This window comes from Pollachius pollachius (assembly GCF_949987615.1).
Source record: "Pollachius pollachius genome assembly, chromosome: 11".
Taxonomy (NCBI): domain Eukaryota; kingdom Metazoa; phylum Chordata; class Actinopteri; order Gadiformes; family Gadidae; genus Pollachius; species Pollachius pollachius.
In genome coordinates, this window is record NC_136944.1 from 23,126,193 (window position 1) to 23,145,428 (window position 19,236).

General features: G+C 46.1%; 1 protein-coding gene across 1 annotated transcript; it reads right to left on the minus strand.

The window, feature by feature from the left end:
• Positions 1–35: 35 nt before the first annotated feature.
• scn4ab (sodium channel, voltage-gated, type IV, alpha, b) lies at positions 36–18,336 on the minus strand (the record flags this gene model as incomplete). The annotated part of the gene is made up of 31 exons (XM_079745896.1): positions 36–383; positions 608–685; positions 1,008–1,152; positions 1,425–2,049; positions 2,249–2,519; positions 3,169–3,290; positions 3,452–3,593; positions 3,875–3,928; positions 4,082–4,363; positions 5,082–5,204; positions 5,814–5,987; positions 6,598–6,752; positions 7,649–7,757; positions 8,260–8,522; positions 8,905–9,100; positions 9,792–10,148; positions 10,438–10,539; positions 10,988–11,059; positions 11,376–11,614; positions 12,630–12,699; positions 13,102–13,281; positions 13,386–13,406; positions 13,882–14,023; positions 14,609–14,672; positions 14,786–15,022; positions 16,096–16,187; positions 16,319–16,447; positions 16,877–16,972; positions 17,337–17,455; positions 17,540–17,677; positions 18,205–18,336. 31 exons carry the CDS (start codon positions 18,334–18,336, stop codon positions 36–38), a joined length of 5,277 nt encoding a protein of 1,758 aa, XP_079602022.1.
• Between the last annotated feature and the right edge of the window lie 900 nt (positions 18,337–19,236).

Consider the following 19,236-nt stretch of genomic DNA (forward strand, 5'->3'; position numbering starts at 1 on the left):
TGTGTAGTGTAGTGTGTAGTGCAGAGTGTGTGCAGTCAGACTACGGACTCAGGGTCGGGGGGGCTGCACCGGAGCACCACCTCGTGACGGAGTTCTACGGCCGCCGGGACAAGACACTTCTGGGTAGCGACTGTCGGGGGCGTGTCTGGCGGGTGGTCCTTCTGCCCGTCTCCATACAGCTCTCCTATTCGCTGGAAGATGAGGCCCTGGGACTCGGGCGCGGGCTGGGGGCCCGGGTGCCCCTCACGCTGCCCCCGGTAGGTGTAGGAGGCGTGGTGTACCGTCCGCCGCCACAGGTGCTTCCGGAAGGCCCTCTGGATGACCAGCGCCGCCACCTCTTCCTGCTTCCTCTTCAGCGTGCTGCTGATTGGCTCGTAGGACACCTGCATTCACCAATCATCCATCATGAGTGTATATATATATTTGTATATATTATGAGTATTATGATATCAGCACATCATTAACCATCATTTCAACAACCATCATCATGTGTATGATCACCCTGATCTATATATACAGTATATATGTATACACACATCAAGCTCAAACTAGAGTTGGGGACTAGTTAATGATTAGCGGATTAACACCAGGTTGGTCAGCTCAGTACCTTGGACGGGTTGTTGGCCATGAACTTCTCCTCCATACTCGCTTTGAGGGCGTCCATTCCTTCCGAATCGCCCAGGACCTAAGAGAGAGGAAAACCACAGAACACCGTTTATAAGGACGGATACGGCGAAAACGCAGAGAAAATACGCTTTGACTTATTATCCAGATCGATAACAACAAAAGGTTAGGGTTGTCCACTATATTGGGGACATAGGGATTAGGAAGTGGGGTTATGGTTAGGGTAAGGGATTGAGGTTAGGGCAGGGTTAGGGTTAGGGAGTGAGGTTAGGCCAGGGTTAGGGTTAGGGAGTGAGGTTAGGGTAGGGTAGGGTTAGAGTTAGGATTAGTGAGGTTAGGGCAGGGTTAGGGTTAGGGTTAGTGAGGTAAGGGTAGTAGATTACCAGGGCAGTGAGAGCCAGCAGAATGTCCAGACAGTGGATCTTGTCTCCGGGGACCAGGGGCAGGTCCATGTTGATCAGCTTCATGGCGTTTGGTTTAGGGATTCTCAGGGGATCCTTCAGCGTGTCACAGAAATCCGACAACGCACTGAACAGCGTGGAGAGTACAGAACATCACACACTGGGTTAGGAGAATACAAACACTAACCCGAGCTAGTGTCTGGGGCTAAAGGAGGAACACCACCGTTACATTTACATTTAGGGCATTTATCAAAAGGGACTCACAATAAGTACATTTGTCAGAAGAAAGAAAAACAACAATATGTCTCTGTCGGTACAGTAAGGATGTTCATAGAACCAAGTGCTAGGCACTAACAATCACTAGGTTAACCCGTCCTGACTCTGAGCAGAGTGACCTACCTGTACTGTATGAACTGGGAGGCGTCGGGGTCAAACTTCTCCCAGGTCTCGTAGAACATCTCAAAGTCGTCCTCGCACAGCGGATCGGCGCTCTCCTCAGTCGCCACGTTGAAGTTCTCCAGGATGATGGCGATGTACATGTTCACCACCACCAGGAAGGACATGATGATGTAACTGCAGAAGAACACGATGCCCACCAAAGGGTTCCCACAGTTGCCCCTGACCTCCGACCCCGGGTTCTCGACGTCGGGGTCGCAGTCGGGGGGTCCGGAGTTCAGGATGGGGAAGAGCAGTCCGTCCCAGCCGGCCGAGGTGGTGATCATAAACATGCAGATGATGCTGTTCCCAAAGGTCTCAAAGTTGAACATGTCGTCGACGATGGCCTCTTTTTTCACGTAGGCAAAGTTTGACATGCCGAAGATGGAAAATATGAACATTATGAGGAAGAGGAGAAGCCCGATGTTAAACAGGGCAGGAAGTGACATCATCAGAGCAAACAGGAGCGTGCGGATGCCCTTGGCACCGCGGATGAGACGGAGGACTCGGCCGATACGGGCTAAGCGAATCACACGGAAGAGCGTCGGCGAGACGAAGTACTTCTCTATGAGGTCGACGAGGAGGATACCTGGAGGAAAGGAAAGGAAAGCCATTACTGCTATAAAACGAGAGCACAAAGGAATGATATGGTTTAAATATGACCAACATGGACAGGGTAGGTAGCAGATGGGTTTGAAGAGCTAACCCTGTGTTTTATTGCATTTTAAAATACTTGAAGATATTAATGTTTATCAACACCACAACATGAAATATTATTAATAACCAACCTAAGATGGAGAGAATTACAACCACAAAGTCAAAGATGTTCCATCCAACGGCAAAGAAATGTTGCCTGAGAGCGAAGAGCTTCAGAGAACATTCAGTGGTGAAGACCACGATGAAGACCAGATTGACCAAATACAGAATCTCTTCCTTCTCAGGACTCTGTTCATCTGTTTCCACCATCATGGTCACCATGTTGAGACAGATCAACACCATGATGAAGATGTCAAAAAACTGCTTTGTAACCAAGTCAAAAACCAACCCTTGGCACATATTCTGAAACATAAACATTAAGAGACAAGATCTTGCGTGAATAACGGATGATGAAATGCATGCTGATATATGGGTAGTGTGTGTTGAAAAGTGGGTTGTGTGAATATATTGGTACTGTTTTATGTTAAAACACATCAAAGAAGGTCGGAGGTAGTGAGTAACTTAACCATAAGGGTAAGTTAGTAGGAGGTAGTGAGTAACTTATCCATAAAGGTAAGTTAGTAGGAGGTAGTGAGTAACTTAACCATAAGGGTAAGTTAGTAGGAGGTAGTGAGTAACTTCACCATAAAGGTAAGTTAGTAGGAGGTAGTGAGTAACTTATCCATAAGGGTAAGTTAGTAGGAGGTAGTGAGTAACTTAACCATAAAGGTAAGTTAGTAGGAGGTAGTGAGTAACTTATCCATAAAGGTAAGTTAGTAGGAGGTAGTGAGTAACTTAACCATAAGGGTAAGTTAGTAGGAGGTAGTGAGTAACTTAACCATAAAGGTAAGTTAGTAGGAGGTAGTGAGTAACTTAACCATAAAGGTAAGTTAGTAGGAGGTAGTGAGTAACTTATCCATAAAGGTAAGTTAGTAGGAGGTAGTGAGTAACTTAACCATAAGGGTAAGTTAGTAGGAGGTAGCTAGCTGATGCTACAGGCTGCATGTCCTACCGTTGGCCTTGGAATGGGTTTCTGAGGTTTCTTGGAGCCAAGTTTCTTCATTGCGTTGTAGTATTTCTTCTGCTCCTCTGTCATAAAGATGTCTTTCCCTCCCAGGTAAAGAAACAAAAGAACTAACCATTCAATTACCATCACACATTACGACCATCACCAAATCCTCCTTACACTAATCACCAAAACCTTCTTACACTAATCACCAAACCCTCTCACCCCCTATCACCTAACCCTTAAAGACAGATTTTGCAGAATCTCTTTCGGTGTATAGATGTGATACTTATCTTGGACTTCTGCTGGTTGAAGTTATCAATAATAACACCAATGAAAAGGTTGAGGGTGAAGAAGGAGCCAAAGATGATGAAGATGACGAAGTAGATATACATGTAGAGGTTGGCTTCATATGCTGGCTGCTGTTCAACCTGTCCAAGGAACCAATGACCCAACTCAATTCATACAAGTACCTACACACACAGGCCCATACTGCACACACACAAACAAACATACGCTGTGTCTACATAACGGCGTATCCCAGTCATATTGGAGAGGCCACTTTCGGCCGTTCCCAAACACTGGCCTGGGAACGATCCCCCCATCAGAGCTGGTCAATCTGGCTAATATTGCCCCCCTGCTAGAGCTGCTGCCTCAGGGTGGGGTTATTATACTTTGTGTACAGGTGTCCATCTGATATAGTTCCACAGACCTCTCTGGAGTCCACCGCGCCGTACATGATGTCCATCCAGCCCTTAAAGGTAGCCTGGGGGAGAGGACAGCAAACAAGATGATGAGGAGTGTGGGTAAGGGTTAGGGTAAGGTGTGTGTGTGTGTTAGGGTTAGGTTTGTGTGAGTGTGTTAGGGTTAGGTGTGTGTGTGTGTGTGTGTGTCAGGTTGTGTGTGAGTGTGTACTCACCACCTGCAGCAGTGACAGGTAGCCCATGCCCACGTTGTCGTAGGTGACCTTCAGGTTCCTCCAGTGGATGCTGGTGTCGCTCTCGGCGAGGGCCAGGCACTCGCTGCGGTTGTTGACCTCCTCCGGCAGCATCGTGCTCCCTGACGTCGAGTTGAAGCAGTAGTAGAACTTCCCCGCGAACAGGTTGACCCCCATGATGCTGAAGATCAGCCAGAAGATCAGACACACCAGCAGCACGTTGAAGATGGACGGGATGGCCCCCACCAGGGCGTTCACCACCACCTGGCAGAGAGACAGGCGCTCAGACACACAGGGCGCACAGAGACACACCGTCTTACCATCATGCTTATAGTGACAGAGAGACAGGCGCTCAGACACACAGGTCGCACAGAGACACCCCGTCTTACCCTCATGCTTATAGTGACCGAAAGACGGGTTAACAGAGAGACAGACTGCCTGTCTTACCCTCATGCTTATAGTGACCGAAAGACGGGTTAACAGAGAGACAGACTGCCTGTCTTACCATCATGCTTATAGTGACCGAAAGACGGGTTAACAGAGAGACAGACTGCCCGTCTTACCCTCATGCTTATAGTGACAGAGAGACAGGCGCTAAGACACACAGGTCGCACAGAGACAGACTGCCTGTCTTACCCTCATGCTTATAGTGACCGAAAAAGACGGGTTAACAGAGAGACAGACTGCCTGTCTTACCCTCATGCTTATAGTAACAGAGAGACGGGTTAACAGAGAGACAGACTGCCTGTCTTACCCTCATGCTTATAGTAACAGAGACAGGTTAACAGAGAGACAGACTGCCTGTCTTACCCTCATGCTTATAGTAACAGAGAGACGGGTTAACAGAGAGACAGACTGCCTGTCTTACCCTCATGCTTATAGTAACAGAGACAGGTTAACAGAGAGACAGACTGCCTGTCTTACCCTCATGCTTATAGTAACAGAGAGACAGGTTAACGGAGAGACAGACTGCCTGTCGTACCCTCATGCCCTCAAAGCGAGACAGGGCCCTCAATGGTCTCAGGGCCCTCAGCGTCCTCAGAGACTTGATGGCTCCCAGTTCAGAATAACCCAGGAGGTTAGCGGTCAGAGACACCAGGGAGACCTGGAGTACACAGTATTACTGCAGTACTATATACTCAGAATAACCCAAACACAGTATTACTGCAGTACTATATACTCAGAACAAACCAAACACAGTATTACTGCAGTACTATATACTCAGAATAAACCAAACACAGTATTACTGAAGTACTATATATTCAGAATAACCCAAACACAGTATTACTGCAGTACTATATACTCAGAACAACCCAAACACAGTATTACCGCAGTACTATATACTCAGAATAACCCAAACACAGTATAACTGCAGTACTATATACTCAGAACAACCCAAACACAGCATTACTGCAGTTCCAGTTATTCTGAATAATCCAAACAAAGTTGCCATCGTACTATATATTCATAAATACTATGTAATATATTATAATAATGTAATGAAGTATACACAGTATTATAACTGTAGCACTGCTGTATTTTATACTAGTACTGGAGTAAAGAACAAATGAAGAAAGCAAGAGACAGTACTCATCCTACAACGAGCTCAGTACTGCAGCCGTGTGTAGTATGGTAGTACAGCAGTAGTAGTGCGGTAGTACAGCAACACGTTGTAAACCAGTAGTAAAACGAACACCGGGTGTGTGAGACGTACGTCCACGATGAGGAAGTCGAGCCAGCACCAGGCGTTGGTGAAGTACGTCTGGAAGCCGTACGCCACCCACTTCAGCAGCATCTCCACGATGAACACGTAGGTGAACACCTGGTCTGCGTACTCCAGAAGCGTCTTTATGACGCGACGCTGCTCCAGGTAGATGTCCTCAAAGGCCTGGATGCCCACAGGGTGTCGGTCAGTCATTAAATACACAGACCGGATCGATATATAGAAAAGTAAAGTCCAAGGAAAGGCCTCCTGTGGTCATGTTAGAAGCTCCTTTGCGGTTCACGGTCAGCCATGTTAGAAGTTCAACCAAATGCCACTGGTAGGTGCTCAGCTGTAAGAGACATCAGATGTGTTAGTGGCCACACAACAAACACCACAAACACACATTCTGATTGAATTAAAACACTAGCCATTACAGTACCCACTCCAACATGTAATCCAGGGTAAGGGTTAGTAGGGGTGTTTTTACCAAATTAGGTTAGGGTTAGTTAGGGTTGACTTTCCTAAAGCATAATTAGGTTAGGCTTAGCAAGTGCCCCCCCCCCTCCCCCCCAGAAGTCTGAGGATAACATAACGTTGCCTTTACCAACACATCACTAGCTGAGGGTGAGTAGGGGTTAGTGAGGGTTACTTTTAGGGTTGCCTTTACCAACACATCACTAGCTGAGGGTGAGTAGGGGTTAGTGAGGGTTACTTTTAGGGTTGCCTTTACCAACACATCACTCGCTGAGGGTGTGTAGGGGTTAGTGAGGGTTGTTCTTAGGGTCGCCTTTACCAAAGCACCACTGCTGAGCAGGATCATGAAGATGATGAAGGTCTCAAAGTAGTTGTGTTCCACGATGAGGAAGCAGGTCCGTCTGATGGTGAACCAGGTCTTCCCCCAGCCCTGTGAGGTGTCCACGTCCAGGCAGGGGTAACGGCCGTAACAATCTGAAATATCCGTGGCCAGAATTAACCTGGGAGATGATGAGGATCCAGACAGGACCCACTGCATGCCAGAGGACACAAGGCCCCCACAACAACCCTAAACCGCTAGACTGGGTCGCCCCGCCCGTTCTGCCGGCGGTTTGAATTTGCCCTGCTGAAGGGTCTGGAGAAGAGCAATACATTTCTTTCTGCTTCCGATATGTTTTTGCGGGAGCCAATCACCAAGCTGGCTTCTCCTCTTGGCGCGCTTTTGGCTGGTTTAACACAATGACCACAGGGAAGCGGCGGCAAGCAGCCAATCGCGTACAGAGTCAGTTGAACTAGGGCCCGTTGATCGCGCCTCTTGTGCTGAAGAAAATGACAGCAGCTTCCCCAGACCAACGTGCATTCTACGATTGAGCTTGGTCTGACAATAGCCAGACTACTAAACCACTACAGTTTACAAAGGAACACATGTTAACACAATTATATCGCCTTAAAAAGTTAAAAAGGACAAAGACTACCAGACAGTTCTACTAACCGTAGAAAAATACATAGGTTAGCTTAGTGATAGTATAGGACATATGTTCACAGGTTAGCCTTATGCTACTACAGGACATAGGTTAGCTTAGTGATAGTATAGGACATAGGTTCGCAGGTTAGCCTTATGGTTGTACAGGACATAGTTTAGTTTAGTGATAGTGTAGGACATAGGTTCACAGGTTAGCCTTATGCTACTACAGGACATAGGTTAGCCTGACAGTAGTGCGGTACAGGACATAGCTTAACGCTAGTACAGCAGAGGTCACCGTGTGTGTGTGTGTGTGTGTGTGTGTGTGTGTGTGTGTGTGTGTGTGTGTGTGTGTGTGTGTGTGTGTGTGTGTGTGTGTGTGTGTGTGTGTGTGTGTGTGTGTTCGTACTGGCACTATAGCAGTCTTCAGGCGTATAAGCATCCTGTTCTTCCTCCTCCTCTTCCTCGTCAGCATCTGGAAGTCTCTCCACTGTACTGCAAACTGATGAGTGTTCACCCTGAAGAAAACAAATATTATAGAATACAATATAGAATACAGACATAATGTACCTGTATCTATACATAGATACATCTATATACACACACATCCTAGTACTACTACATATAATAGTACCTCAGAAAGATAATTTTACTACAGTATTAGTAGTACCGTAATACATTACTTCTACATCCTGCTGTGGGATAAATAAAGGATTATTTTACTACTACGTTATACAGGATTATTAGATTATTATACAGGATAGTAATTATTATTACTATAACATAGTAGCATATCATGACATGATGGTGCTTAAGTTATACCAGTGCTCCTAAAGAATATTCTTACTACACTCATCCTACTTCTACTGCCCGTGCTACCACGTTACCATCATATAGTACTGCCTAACTTCAACACGATAGTTCTAACTACACTACGACTACTGAGACTTTCCCAACTAACACAACTTCTTGAGTACTACTACTACAGAACCATCCTGCTACACGGTGGTAGTACCCCACCTCAGAAAGATCCTCCTCCTCTTCCTCCTCCTCCTCGTTCTCCTCCTCCTCCTCTTCGGGCTCACAGTCAGACTCTGCGGTGGCCATGGGAACCCTCAGTGTGATGATGTTGCCGTAGTTACTGTTGCTATAGTTAGTGCTTAAGCCGTCCGGTCTGGACCAGGGCGGCTCAGGGTTCGAGGGCTCTGGTTGAGCCCGGTGCGGCTCTGGGTTTATGCCCATCAATGACAGATACTCCTTCTTCTCCTCCTCTTCTTTCTCAGCTAAACACAAGTAAAAAAAAAAAAAATCAACACTAATTCGTTTTTTTCAGCAAATAGGTCGGCAGTAACTTCCATTTTAGGAAGACATACATTATATAAATATACATTAATCGATTGTAAATATTTATCTACCTGATTGAACTGGCACGAATGAATCGATGGGGTTAAGTTTGACCCCCAAATAAAGGTTACTATGGAAACAGCTACTAATCATACAAGTGCATTATAAGTATGTGGACATAGCCCTAAACATTACATATCAGTTGTAGCTAGCCACACTGGGGCCAACATTAACCCATAAGTGTCACTATTCACACCAGGGCTGTATACATATGTGGACGGTTGATCATACCAGTCTGTGCTGGTTCATGCAAGAACATACCGATCTGTGCTGGTTCGGTGTTGTTCTTTGCCAACAGATTCCTTATGGCTGTCAGGGCCTTCGTTTTGGTCCAGGCGATGCCATTGGTGATTCTGTTGACAGCGATCTGAAGGTTGTTCTCGCCGTCTTCCTCAATTGCAGATAGATTGTCTCCACTAAATGAGCTCAGTAGCAAGGCCAAAAAGAGGTTTAATACCTGCAACACAAAGAAAGCATTGTCAGTATATCTGACACTGTGCACGTCACAAACCTCCTGTCTCAGGCATGTGAAAGGGTCGAAGAGATTGCTGACATACACTATAGATATTTGATGATCCATTTGAGCAAACCATTTTGTTACAAGGCTAATAGACGTTGTGTATCTACACCTTTACTGCCTAAGCCACAAGCAAACCAAAGTCTCTGTGTGTAGTAGAATGATTACGTTCACCTGGACATTGATAATACTGGCAGATGTCGATCGGGTAAAAAATTTTGTGTGGGTGCAGATAAACAAAAGTTTAAATTGGGTTGCAAACATTTTCAGAGCTAGAAACAGCCAAACAATGTTGGGAAGTACAGGGTCAGGGTATGGATGATTTACGGTTCTAGGAAGGGTCAGGGTTAGGGTCAGGGTCAGGGTTAGGTTTAGGGTCAGGTTCAGGGTCAAGGTTTAGGGTTAGGGTTAGGGTCAGGGTTAGGGTCAGGGTCAGGGTTAGGTTTAGGGTCAGGGTCAGGGTCAGGGTTAGGTTTAGGGTCAGGGTTAGGTTTACGGTCAGGATTAGGGTCATGGTGTTTCTAAATCTGCTACTCAAACAGGGGAGGTCGGTGTGGTACTGGAAAGTATTTAAGGATCCACATCTAAACATCAGCATGAGACAGGGTTTACCCAGAACGGATCCACTTACCACCAGGTTCCCGATCACCATGACCATCATGAAGATGGTCAGGCACATGGGGATGCCGGCCACCTCCATGCAGTCCCACATGGTCTCGATCCACTCCCCACACAGCACCCGGAAGATGATGAGGAACGCGTGGAAGAAGTCCGTCATGTGCCAGCGCGGGAGCTCGCAGTCCGTCGAGATCCTGCACACGCACTCCCGGTACGACTTCCCAAACAGCTGCATGCCCACCACGGCGAAGATGAAGACGATGATGGCCAGCACCAGGGTCAGGTTCCCCAGCGCGCCCACCGAGTTCCCGATGATCTTTATCAGCATGTTGAGGGTGGGCCAGGACTTGGCCAGCTTGAACACACGCATCTGAACACCAGATAAACCACAAGGTCGGTCCCCGAGCGGCAAACTGAGGCTGAGATGGTCGGTCAGAAATGGATGTGGAAAAAACGGATTCCAACCGAGCAAGGTTGGAAAGCTTAATATTGTTTATTTTTAATTAAATTAAGCAATATTTTGTTTGGTTTCAAATAAAATCCTAAAGTTGCAAATCCTCAGATTACTGTTTGCGATACATTTAGCTCTGTTTGTACCTCACATTTAACAAACATTTTGTAATTTACTCTGTAGACATAATACTGTATATCGTACTGACCAATCGGAAGGACCGTAGCACAGACAGACCCTGGACATTAGCCAACCCCAGCTCCACAAGACTCATGGTCACTATGATGCTGTCAAATATGTTCCAGCCAACCTGTTAACACAAAGGGATGACATCAGTGGTGAATCAATACAAACTATCACTAACATGTAGCCCTAACCTTTAACAGATATTGTTGGGTTATGTTCAACTCATAAAGTAACGTAACCTAACCATCACTAATGTAACCTAACATAAATTAAACTAACCTACACTAACCAAACATAAAGTCTACAGCTTTGATTTCCCTCTCTCTCTCTCTCTCTCTCTCTCTCTCTCTCTCTCTCTCTCTCTCTCTCTCTCTCTCTCTCTCTCTCTCTCTCTCTCTCTCTCTCTCTCTCTCTCTCTCTCTCTCTCTCTCTCTCTCTCTCTCTCTCTCTCTCTCTCTCTCTGCCCCTGAAGGTCTCTCTGTCATTGGGTATGAGTGGGGATTGATGTCATAAGGCAGATATGTGATCAAGTGTCATAGAACAAGACAAAGGTCATCAGGGCAGGGATCGACCTGGAAGTAGTAGTAGGGATCCATGGCCAGCAGTTTGAGGACCATCTCAGCTGTGAAGATCCCAGTGAAGACCTGAGAGAGAGACCAAAGCACTTCAAGACAAGATCTTTATGAAGATAAGAGAACTGTATTTATGGATCAGGATTTGGTCAATGAAGTGCTTAAAATAACATAGATAATAGTTAGTAGTATTTATTAGAATTTATTTATTGTTCTTTTTATTTTAATATTGTTTTAGTATTAGTATAGTATAGTATTGTGTTTTAGTATTGTTCTTTTATTCAGTGCTGGTGTTTTTGTGGTGCTTTTATTTTACTGTATTGTATCGTATGTATTGTGTGTTTGTTGTCTTAATTCTATTGTATGTATGCATGTTGTGCGTCCTCACCAGGTTGCCCACACTCAGCATGTCCTCGAAGGCGGGAGTCATGGGGTAGTGCTCCATGGCCATGAACACGGTGTTGAGCACGATGCACACGGTGATGCCCAGGTCCACGAAGGGGTCCATGACGATGACGTACAGCCAGCCCTTCAGCCAGCGCCAGCAGCCACAGCAGTCCCACTTCAGACACACGTCAGCGAACACGTACCAGCACGGCGGGCACGGCCGCTGATCCTCTTCAAATTCTGTTCAGAGAGCGGGGAGGGGGGGGGGGGAGAAGGAGAGGGGGGGAGAGAGAGGGGGGGAAAGAGAAGGGGGGGAGAAGGAGAGAGGGGGGGAGAGAGAGGGGGGGGAGAAGGAGGGAGGGAGAGGGGGGAGGGAGAAGGAGAGAGAGGGGGGGAAAGAGGGGGGGAAGGAGAAGGGGGGGAGAAGGAGAGAGGGAGGAGAGAGAGGGGGGAAAGAGGGGGGGAAGGAGAAGGGGAGGAGAAGGAGAGAGGGGGGAGAGAGAGGGGGGGAGAAGGAGAGAGGGGGGAGAGGGGGGAGGGAGAAGGAGAGAGAGGGGGGGGGAAAGAGGGGGGGAAGGAGAAGGGGGGAGAAGGAGAGAGGGAGGAGAGAGAGGGGGGGAGAGAGGGAGGAGTGGGGGGAGAGAGGGGGGGAGAGAGGGGGGAGGGAGAGAGGGGGGAGAAGGAGAGAGGGAGAAGAGAGAGGGGGGGAGAGAGGGAGGAGTGGTGGGGAGAGAGGGGGGGAGAGAGAGGGGGGGAGAAGGAGAGGGGGGGAGAGGAGGGAGGGAGAAGGGGGGGAAGAGGGGGGGAGAGAGGGAGGAGTGGGGGGGAGAGAGGGGGGGAGAGAGGGGGGAGGGAGAGAGCGGGGGAGAAGGAGAGAGGGAGGAGTGGGGGGGAGAGAGGGGGGGAGAGAGGGGGGAGGGAGAGAGGGGGGGGAGAAGGAGAGAGGGAGGAGTGGGGGGGGAGAGGGGGGGGAGAAGGAGAGGGGGGGAGAGAGAGGGTGGGGAGATAGGGAGGAGTGGGGGGAGAGAGGGGGGAGAAGGAGAGTGGGGGAGGGGGGGAGAGAGAGAGCGAGAGAGGAGGGGACACTTAAACGGGAAGATTTACACATTCAAAATGGAGATCTATGACAAAAAGTGTGTGTGTGTGTGTGTGTTTGTGTGGTTGTGCGCATGCGCGCACACGTGTGTGTGTGTGTCTTTGTGTGTGTGTGTGTGTGTGTGTGTTTGTGCTTATGTGTGTGTGTGTGTGTGTGTACCGTTTGCCCCAGTGTGGTTTTGATCGAGTGCAGCCGAATCTTCTGGATGCGCTTTATTTGCAATGGTCTGCTGCACACACACACACACACACACACACACACACACACACAAACACACAATAAATGTAGATAGTTGTAGTAATAAAACATTTAATAAAAATATATTTTCTAACCCTAGAAGTAGTAATAGTAGTCAGTAGTGATTAGCAGTAGTAGTTGATAGTAGTTAGTTGTTAATACTCAGTAGTAGTTAGTAGTCAGTAGTAGTTAGTTGTTAATACTCAGTAGTAGTTAGTAGTCAGTAGTAGTAATAGTAGTCAGTAGTAGTTAGTAGTAGTATTAGTTAATAGCCAGTAGTAGTTAGTAGTCAGTAGTCAGTAGTAGTTAGTAGTCAGTAGTAGTTAGTAGTCAGTAGGTGTTAGTAGACAGTAGTTAGTAATAGTAGTCAGTAGGAGGTAGTTGCTCCTCCCACCTCCTCCTGCCTCTGCTTCAGGGCCTCCATGAGGCCGGCGTACTCCTCCTCCTTCTGCTTGGCCTCGGCGAGGCTGGCCTCGTTCTGCTCGGCGTAGGCCATGGCCACCACCGCCAGGATGAGGTTGATGAGGTAGAAGGAGCCCAGGAAGATCACCACCACGAAGAACATCATGTAGGTCTTCCCCGCTGTCCTGAGGGTCTACAGCCAGAGACAGGGTTAACCCTCACCATAACCCTAACCATAACCATAACCCTAACCACCACGGAGAACATCATGTAGGTCTTCCCCGCTGCCCTGAGGGTCTACAGCCAGAGACAGGGTTAACCCTAACACTAACCACCACGGAGAACATCATGTAGGTCTTCTCCGCTGCCCTGAGGGTCTACAGCCAGAGACAGGGTTAACCCTAACCCTAACCATAACCCTAACCCTAACCCTAACCACCACGGAGAACATCATGTAGGTCTTCTCCGCTGCCCTGAGGGTCTACAGCCAGAGACAGGGTTAACCCTAACCCTAACCATAACCCACACACAACGACACATGGGACTGAAACATTTAAATATAAATAAATAAAGGAAAACCACCTGTTTGAGGTCTGCTCTGAGGTTGAACAAATAGAATAGAATTATTTAACTCATCAACAAACCGTTCATGTATATAACAGATGATACCTTTTACATAAATAGTTTTGCCTTCAAACGGCTCAGCTAAAGTTATAATGTCTGTGTCTGTGGAGAGAGGCTTAAGGTTAAGTTTCCTGTCGGCTCTACGGACCAGCTGGAAGAGGTTCTCCCAGAAGTCTTGGGTCATGAGTCTGAAGAGGGCGAGGAAGGCCCAGCCGAAGGTGTCGTAGCTGGTGTAGCCATAGTTTGGGTTCTCTCCCGCCTTCATGCAGCTGAAACCCTCCGGACACTGGCTGTAGAGACACCACATGGTTACTGACCCTAACCCGACTAACCAACCCTACTTACCCTAACCCTACTAACTAACCCTAACCCTACTAACTAACCCTAACCCTACTAACCCTAACCCTACTAACCCTAACCCTACTTACCCTAACCCTACTAACCCTAACCCTACTAACCCTAACCCTACTTACCCTATATTGTAGCCCTAAAGTGGTATTGCTAACCCTAACCATATATTGTAGCCCTAAAGTGGTATTGCTAACCCTAACCCTATAGTGTAGCCCTAAAGTGGTTATACTAACCCTATATTGTAGCCCTAAAGTGGTATTGCTAACCCTAACCCTATATTGTAGCCCTAAAGTGGTATTGCTAACCCTAACTCTATATTGTAGCCCTAAAGTGGTATTACAAACCTATATTGTAGCCCTAAAGTGGTATTGCTAACCCTAACCCTATATTGTAGCCCTAAAGTTGTATTGCTAACCCTAACCCTATATTGTAGCCCTAAAGTGGTATTGCTAACCCTAACCCTATATTGTAGCCCTAAAGTGGTATTGCTAACCCTAACTCTTTATTGTAGTATTAGGGCCTACCCCGCGTCGGAGCTGTTTCCACACAGAAGGGGGTCCATATCGTTGTTTCTGTAGTAGTAGTTCTCTGAAACAAGCACAGGGAGCGTTTTTAGGCCGTGGTGGTTTGCAGAAACCAAGGTCCAGTCTAACAAAGCCCTACACCTGCAGACCACAGCCCTACACCCCCTTCTTAATCACCAGGGTTGTTGATGTACTGATGGAAGTCGAAGGTTGAGTTATCGGTGCCATTGAAGATGTCACCGATGCTGTCGTTGAGAAAGAGTGGAGGCCACACAACACATTTCTGACGAAGGTTTCCCATGAAGAGCTGGAGACCGATCAGAGCAAAGACACTCAGGCAGAAGACGGTCAGGATCATGACGTTAGAGAGCTTCTTCACCGACTGGATGAGGGCACCAACGATGGTCTTCAGGCCTGGCAGGAAGGGGCAGAGCGGGATCAGTGGAACCCTCCACACCTTCTGCCCTGACGCTATAGACTCTGCCTTACCTAATAGATTCTATCTTAACGCTATAGACTCTGCCTTACCTAATAGATTCTATCTTAACGCTATAGACTCTGCCTTACCTAATAGATTCTATCTTAACGCTCTAGACTCTGCCTTACCTAATAGATTCTATCTTAACGCTATAAACTCTGCCTTACCTAATAGATTCTATCTTAACGCTATAAACTCTGCCTTACCTAATAGATTCTATCTTAACGCTCTAGACTCTGCCTTACCTAATAGATTCTATCTTAACGCTATAGACTCTGCCTTACCTAATAGATTCTATCTTAACGCTATAGACTCTGCCTTACCTAATAGATTCTATCTTAACGCTATAAACTCTGCCTTACCTAATAGATTCTATCTTAACGCTATAGACTCTGCCTTACCTAATAGATTCTATCTTAATGCTATAGACTCAGTCTTAACTTATAGACTCAGTCTTAACGCTATAGACTCTGCCTTACCTAATAGATTCTATCTTAACGCTATAGACTCTGCCTTACCTAATAGATTCTATCTTAACGCTATAGACTCTGCCTTACCTAATAGATTCTATCTTAATGCTATAGACTCAGTCTTAACTTATAGACTCAGTCTTAACGCTATAGACTCTGCCCTAACGCTATAGACTCAGCCTTACCTTATAGACTCATTCTTAACACTATAGACTGTCTTAACGCTCTAGACTCTGCCTTACCTAATAGATTCTATCTTAATGCTATAGACTCAGTCTTACCTAATAGATTCTATCTTAACGCTATAGACTCTGCCCTAACGCTATAGACTCTGTCTTAACGCTATAGACTCAGTCTTAACCCTATAGATAATGATAACCGACCTACAAGTAACAACATGTAGATCTATTAATGATAACAGACCTACCAGTGACAACATGTAGAGGTACTAGAGATAAATCCTACCAGTGATTGCAGACCTACCAGTGACAACATGTAGAGGTACTAGAGATAAGTCCTACCAGTGATGACAGACCTACCAGGGATAACGGTGATGGTCTTAAGAGCTCTCAGGACTCTGAATGTCCTCAATGCTGACACATTTCCCAGGTCCACAAACTCGGTTAGGTAACTGTTAAAGCAAGAAAGACACAGATATAGGTGTTAGAGATAGATAGGATCTTATGGTACGATTCAACATATAGCTAGATACAAACACATTTTCTTGCGTTTGTGGAGCTGATGATGTAGGAGGGAACCTACGCCATGCTGATGACCATGAAGTCCAGCCAGTTCCAGGGGTCTTTGAGGAAGGTGAACGGCCCGATGGAGAAGCCTCGGGCCACCACCTTCACCGTGGCCTCAAAGGTGTAGATGCCGGTGAAAACATATCTTCACAAAAACAGAGATAATGTCAACATGTAGAATTGGTGGAGTGTTTATTTCAAAACATAGCAGGTCAGACTTTGATGAGCTTGGATGCATCAGGGTTAGTTTGTCAGGTGTGTGTGTTGTACTTAATTAGGGTCAGTTTGTTGGGGTGTGTGCATTGTATTAGGGTCAGTATGTCAGGGTGTGTGCGTTGTACTTTATTAGGGTCAGTTTGTCAGGTGTGTGCGTTGCACTTTCTTATGGGAAAAGAGAGGGGGAGAAAAGGATATCACAACACAATCTTTCTTTAGTGAGGTAGTTCCGGTATATATGTGATGTATCTGTACCAATACATACATGACCATCTATCATAGTGCATGTTAAGGCACATTTACAAAAATCCTAATAACTACTTAGCAGTGTCTATGTTAGGACCCCCAGCTCACTCACTCCACGGTCTTGCCCCAGGCTGGAGGGTCGCTCAGGGTCATGAAGACACAGTTGGCGAGGATGGTCAGCATGATGAACAGGCTGAAGAACGTGGTTCTGTTACGGAAATACTAAAGTAAAGATGGAATATTTCCAATCGCCTTCAGTGGATGACACTATACATGGCAATACAACATAGAGCCAGCAGACAAATGACCAGGAGACATACAGTAAGGTCATGGTAAGGTTAGGGTTAGGGTCTATATTTCGGCAAAATGATAGGGTTAGGGTTAAGGGGTCATATGTTGGTGGAAGGATAGGGATAGGGTTAGGGTCTTTATGCAGGTAGAAGGATAGGGTTAGGTTTAGGGTCTATATGCTGGTTAGGGTTAGAGTTAGGGTATTTTTGCTGGTGGAAGGATAGGATTAGAGTTAGGGTCTATTTGCTGGTGGAAGGGTCTATATGCCGGTGGAAGGATATGAATGGATCAGGATCTTGATGGCGGTGATCCGACAGACACTGAAGGGACTGAGCAGGTAGCAGGCTGGATCTGCGTTAAACCGTTGGATGGTGTTTCCTTTATTGATCACGATGAAGGTCTGCCGATAAATCAATACATTAGGATTAGAACAGATGCTTTAAACAACCAGGCCTGATCTAATTAGAGAGTAGCAGACGGAGACCTTGGATGATTGGTAGTAGGGATCCAGCTCCTCCAATGGGGTGTTGATTAATCCGGGGGGCGGGTCTCCAAAGATGAATGGGAGGGTCTTACCAGCCTCAAGGTCACTGCTTGGTTTGGGGAGGTCATCCTCAGAAATCTGAGAGCCAATCACAATCGCAAGCTTGGTAGGAAGGGAGCTAGTGTTTTGTAGAGGGTAAGGGTTAGCCTCTGGTTCATAGGGTTAGCTGTTGGGAAGTCTATGGTTTATACCTCTATGTTTTATAGGGTTAGCTGTTGGGAGGTCTATGGTTTATACCTCTATGTTTTATAGGGTTAGCTGTTGGGAGGTCTATGGTTTATACCTCTATGTTTTATAGGGTTAGCTGTTGGGAGGTCTATGGTTTATACCTCTATGTTTTATAGGGTTAGCTGTTGGGAGGTCTATGGTTTATACCTCTATGTTTTATAGGGTTAGCTGTTAGGAGGTCTATGGTTTATACCTCTATGTTTTATAGGGTTAGCTGTTGGGAAGTCTATGGTTTATACCTCTATGTTTTATAGGGATAGCTGTTGGGAGGTCTATGGTTTATACCTCTATGTTTTATAGGGTTAGCTGTTAGGAGGTCTATGGTTTATACCTCTATGTTTTATAGGGATAGCTGTTGGGAGGTCTATGGTTTATACCTCTATGTTTTTCTCTTTCCTCCTCAGTTTTTCCCGCTCTTCCTTCTCAAAGCGCAGCTGTAGTTCGTCCAGAGAAGCCGGGGTGAAGCGCCTGAAGATCTCTTTACCAGCAGGGGGGAGCAGGGACGCCATACTGACATCCTGCAGCACTGGGCACCGCCGACGTCACCTAGCAACCGCCTCCTAGCAACTGCCTCCTGCAGAGGGATGGATGTTAATCAGAAGATGGAAACAGTTAAGTCGACGGTCAACAGAAATGATGTTATTTAGGCTTATCCAGATGGGCACTGAGCATCACAAAATGATGCTCCGTCAAATCCATCTCTTTCTCTGGTGATTCAGACTATGGATCTCAGCCCTCATCCGGCTGATTGAACGGGTGGCGTCTATGTTCCTTCCTGGTCCTCGCCGAGCGGGGTGGATTACAGCCACATTACAGCTCCGCAGGGCTGCTATGGCACTGTACCCCTTTGAGGAACTACAAACTACTAGAAATTCGAGACTGAGTTTATTGGCTAAGTCGATATTAATATACTTTGAAGTTTTCCACACATGATATACGGTAGGTGTGAAGAGTCTATGTCTCGTAGTGATACGGTATAGAGATTTATATGTAGTTACTATTACACATCATATATTGATTTAAAGTTAGTATTATGCATGATATATTTATGCAAAGTAAGTATAACACATCATATATTTATATAAAATAAATATAACAGTTCATATATTTATATAAAGTAAATATAACAGTTCATATATTTATATAAAGTAAATATAACAGTTCATATATTCATATAAAGTAAATATAACAGTTTGTATATTCATAAAGTTACTATAGCACATCATATATTTATGTAAAGTTAGTATAACACACCACATATTTATAAAGTTAGCATTACACATCATATATTGATTCAAAGTTAGTATCATGCATAATTTATTTGTTTAAGTTAGTGTAACACATAACACATGGTGTAGTTAGTGTAGTTAGGGTGGGGTTGCACCCCAACCCCACCCTTGCGTTGCCAT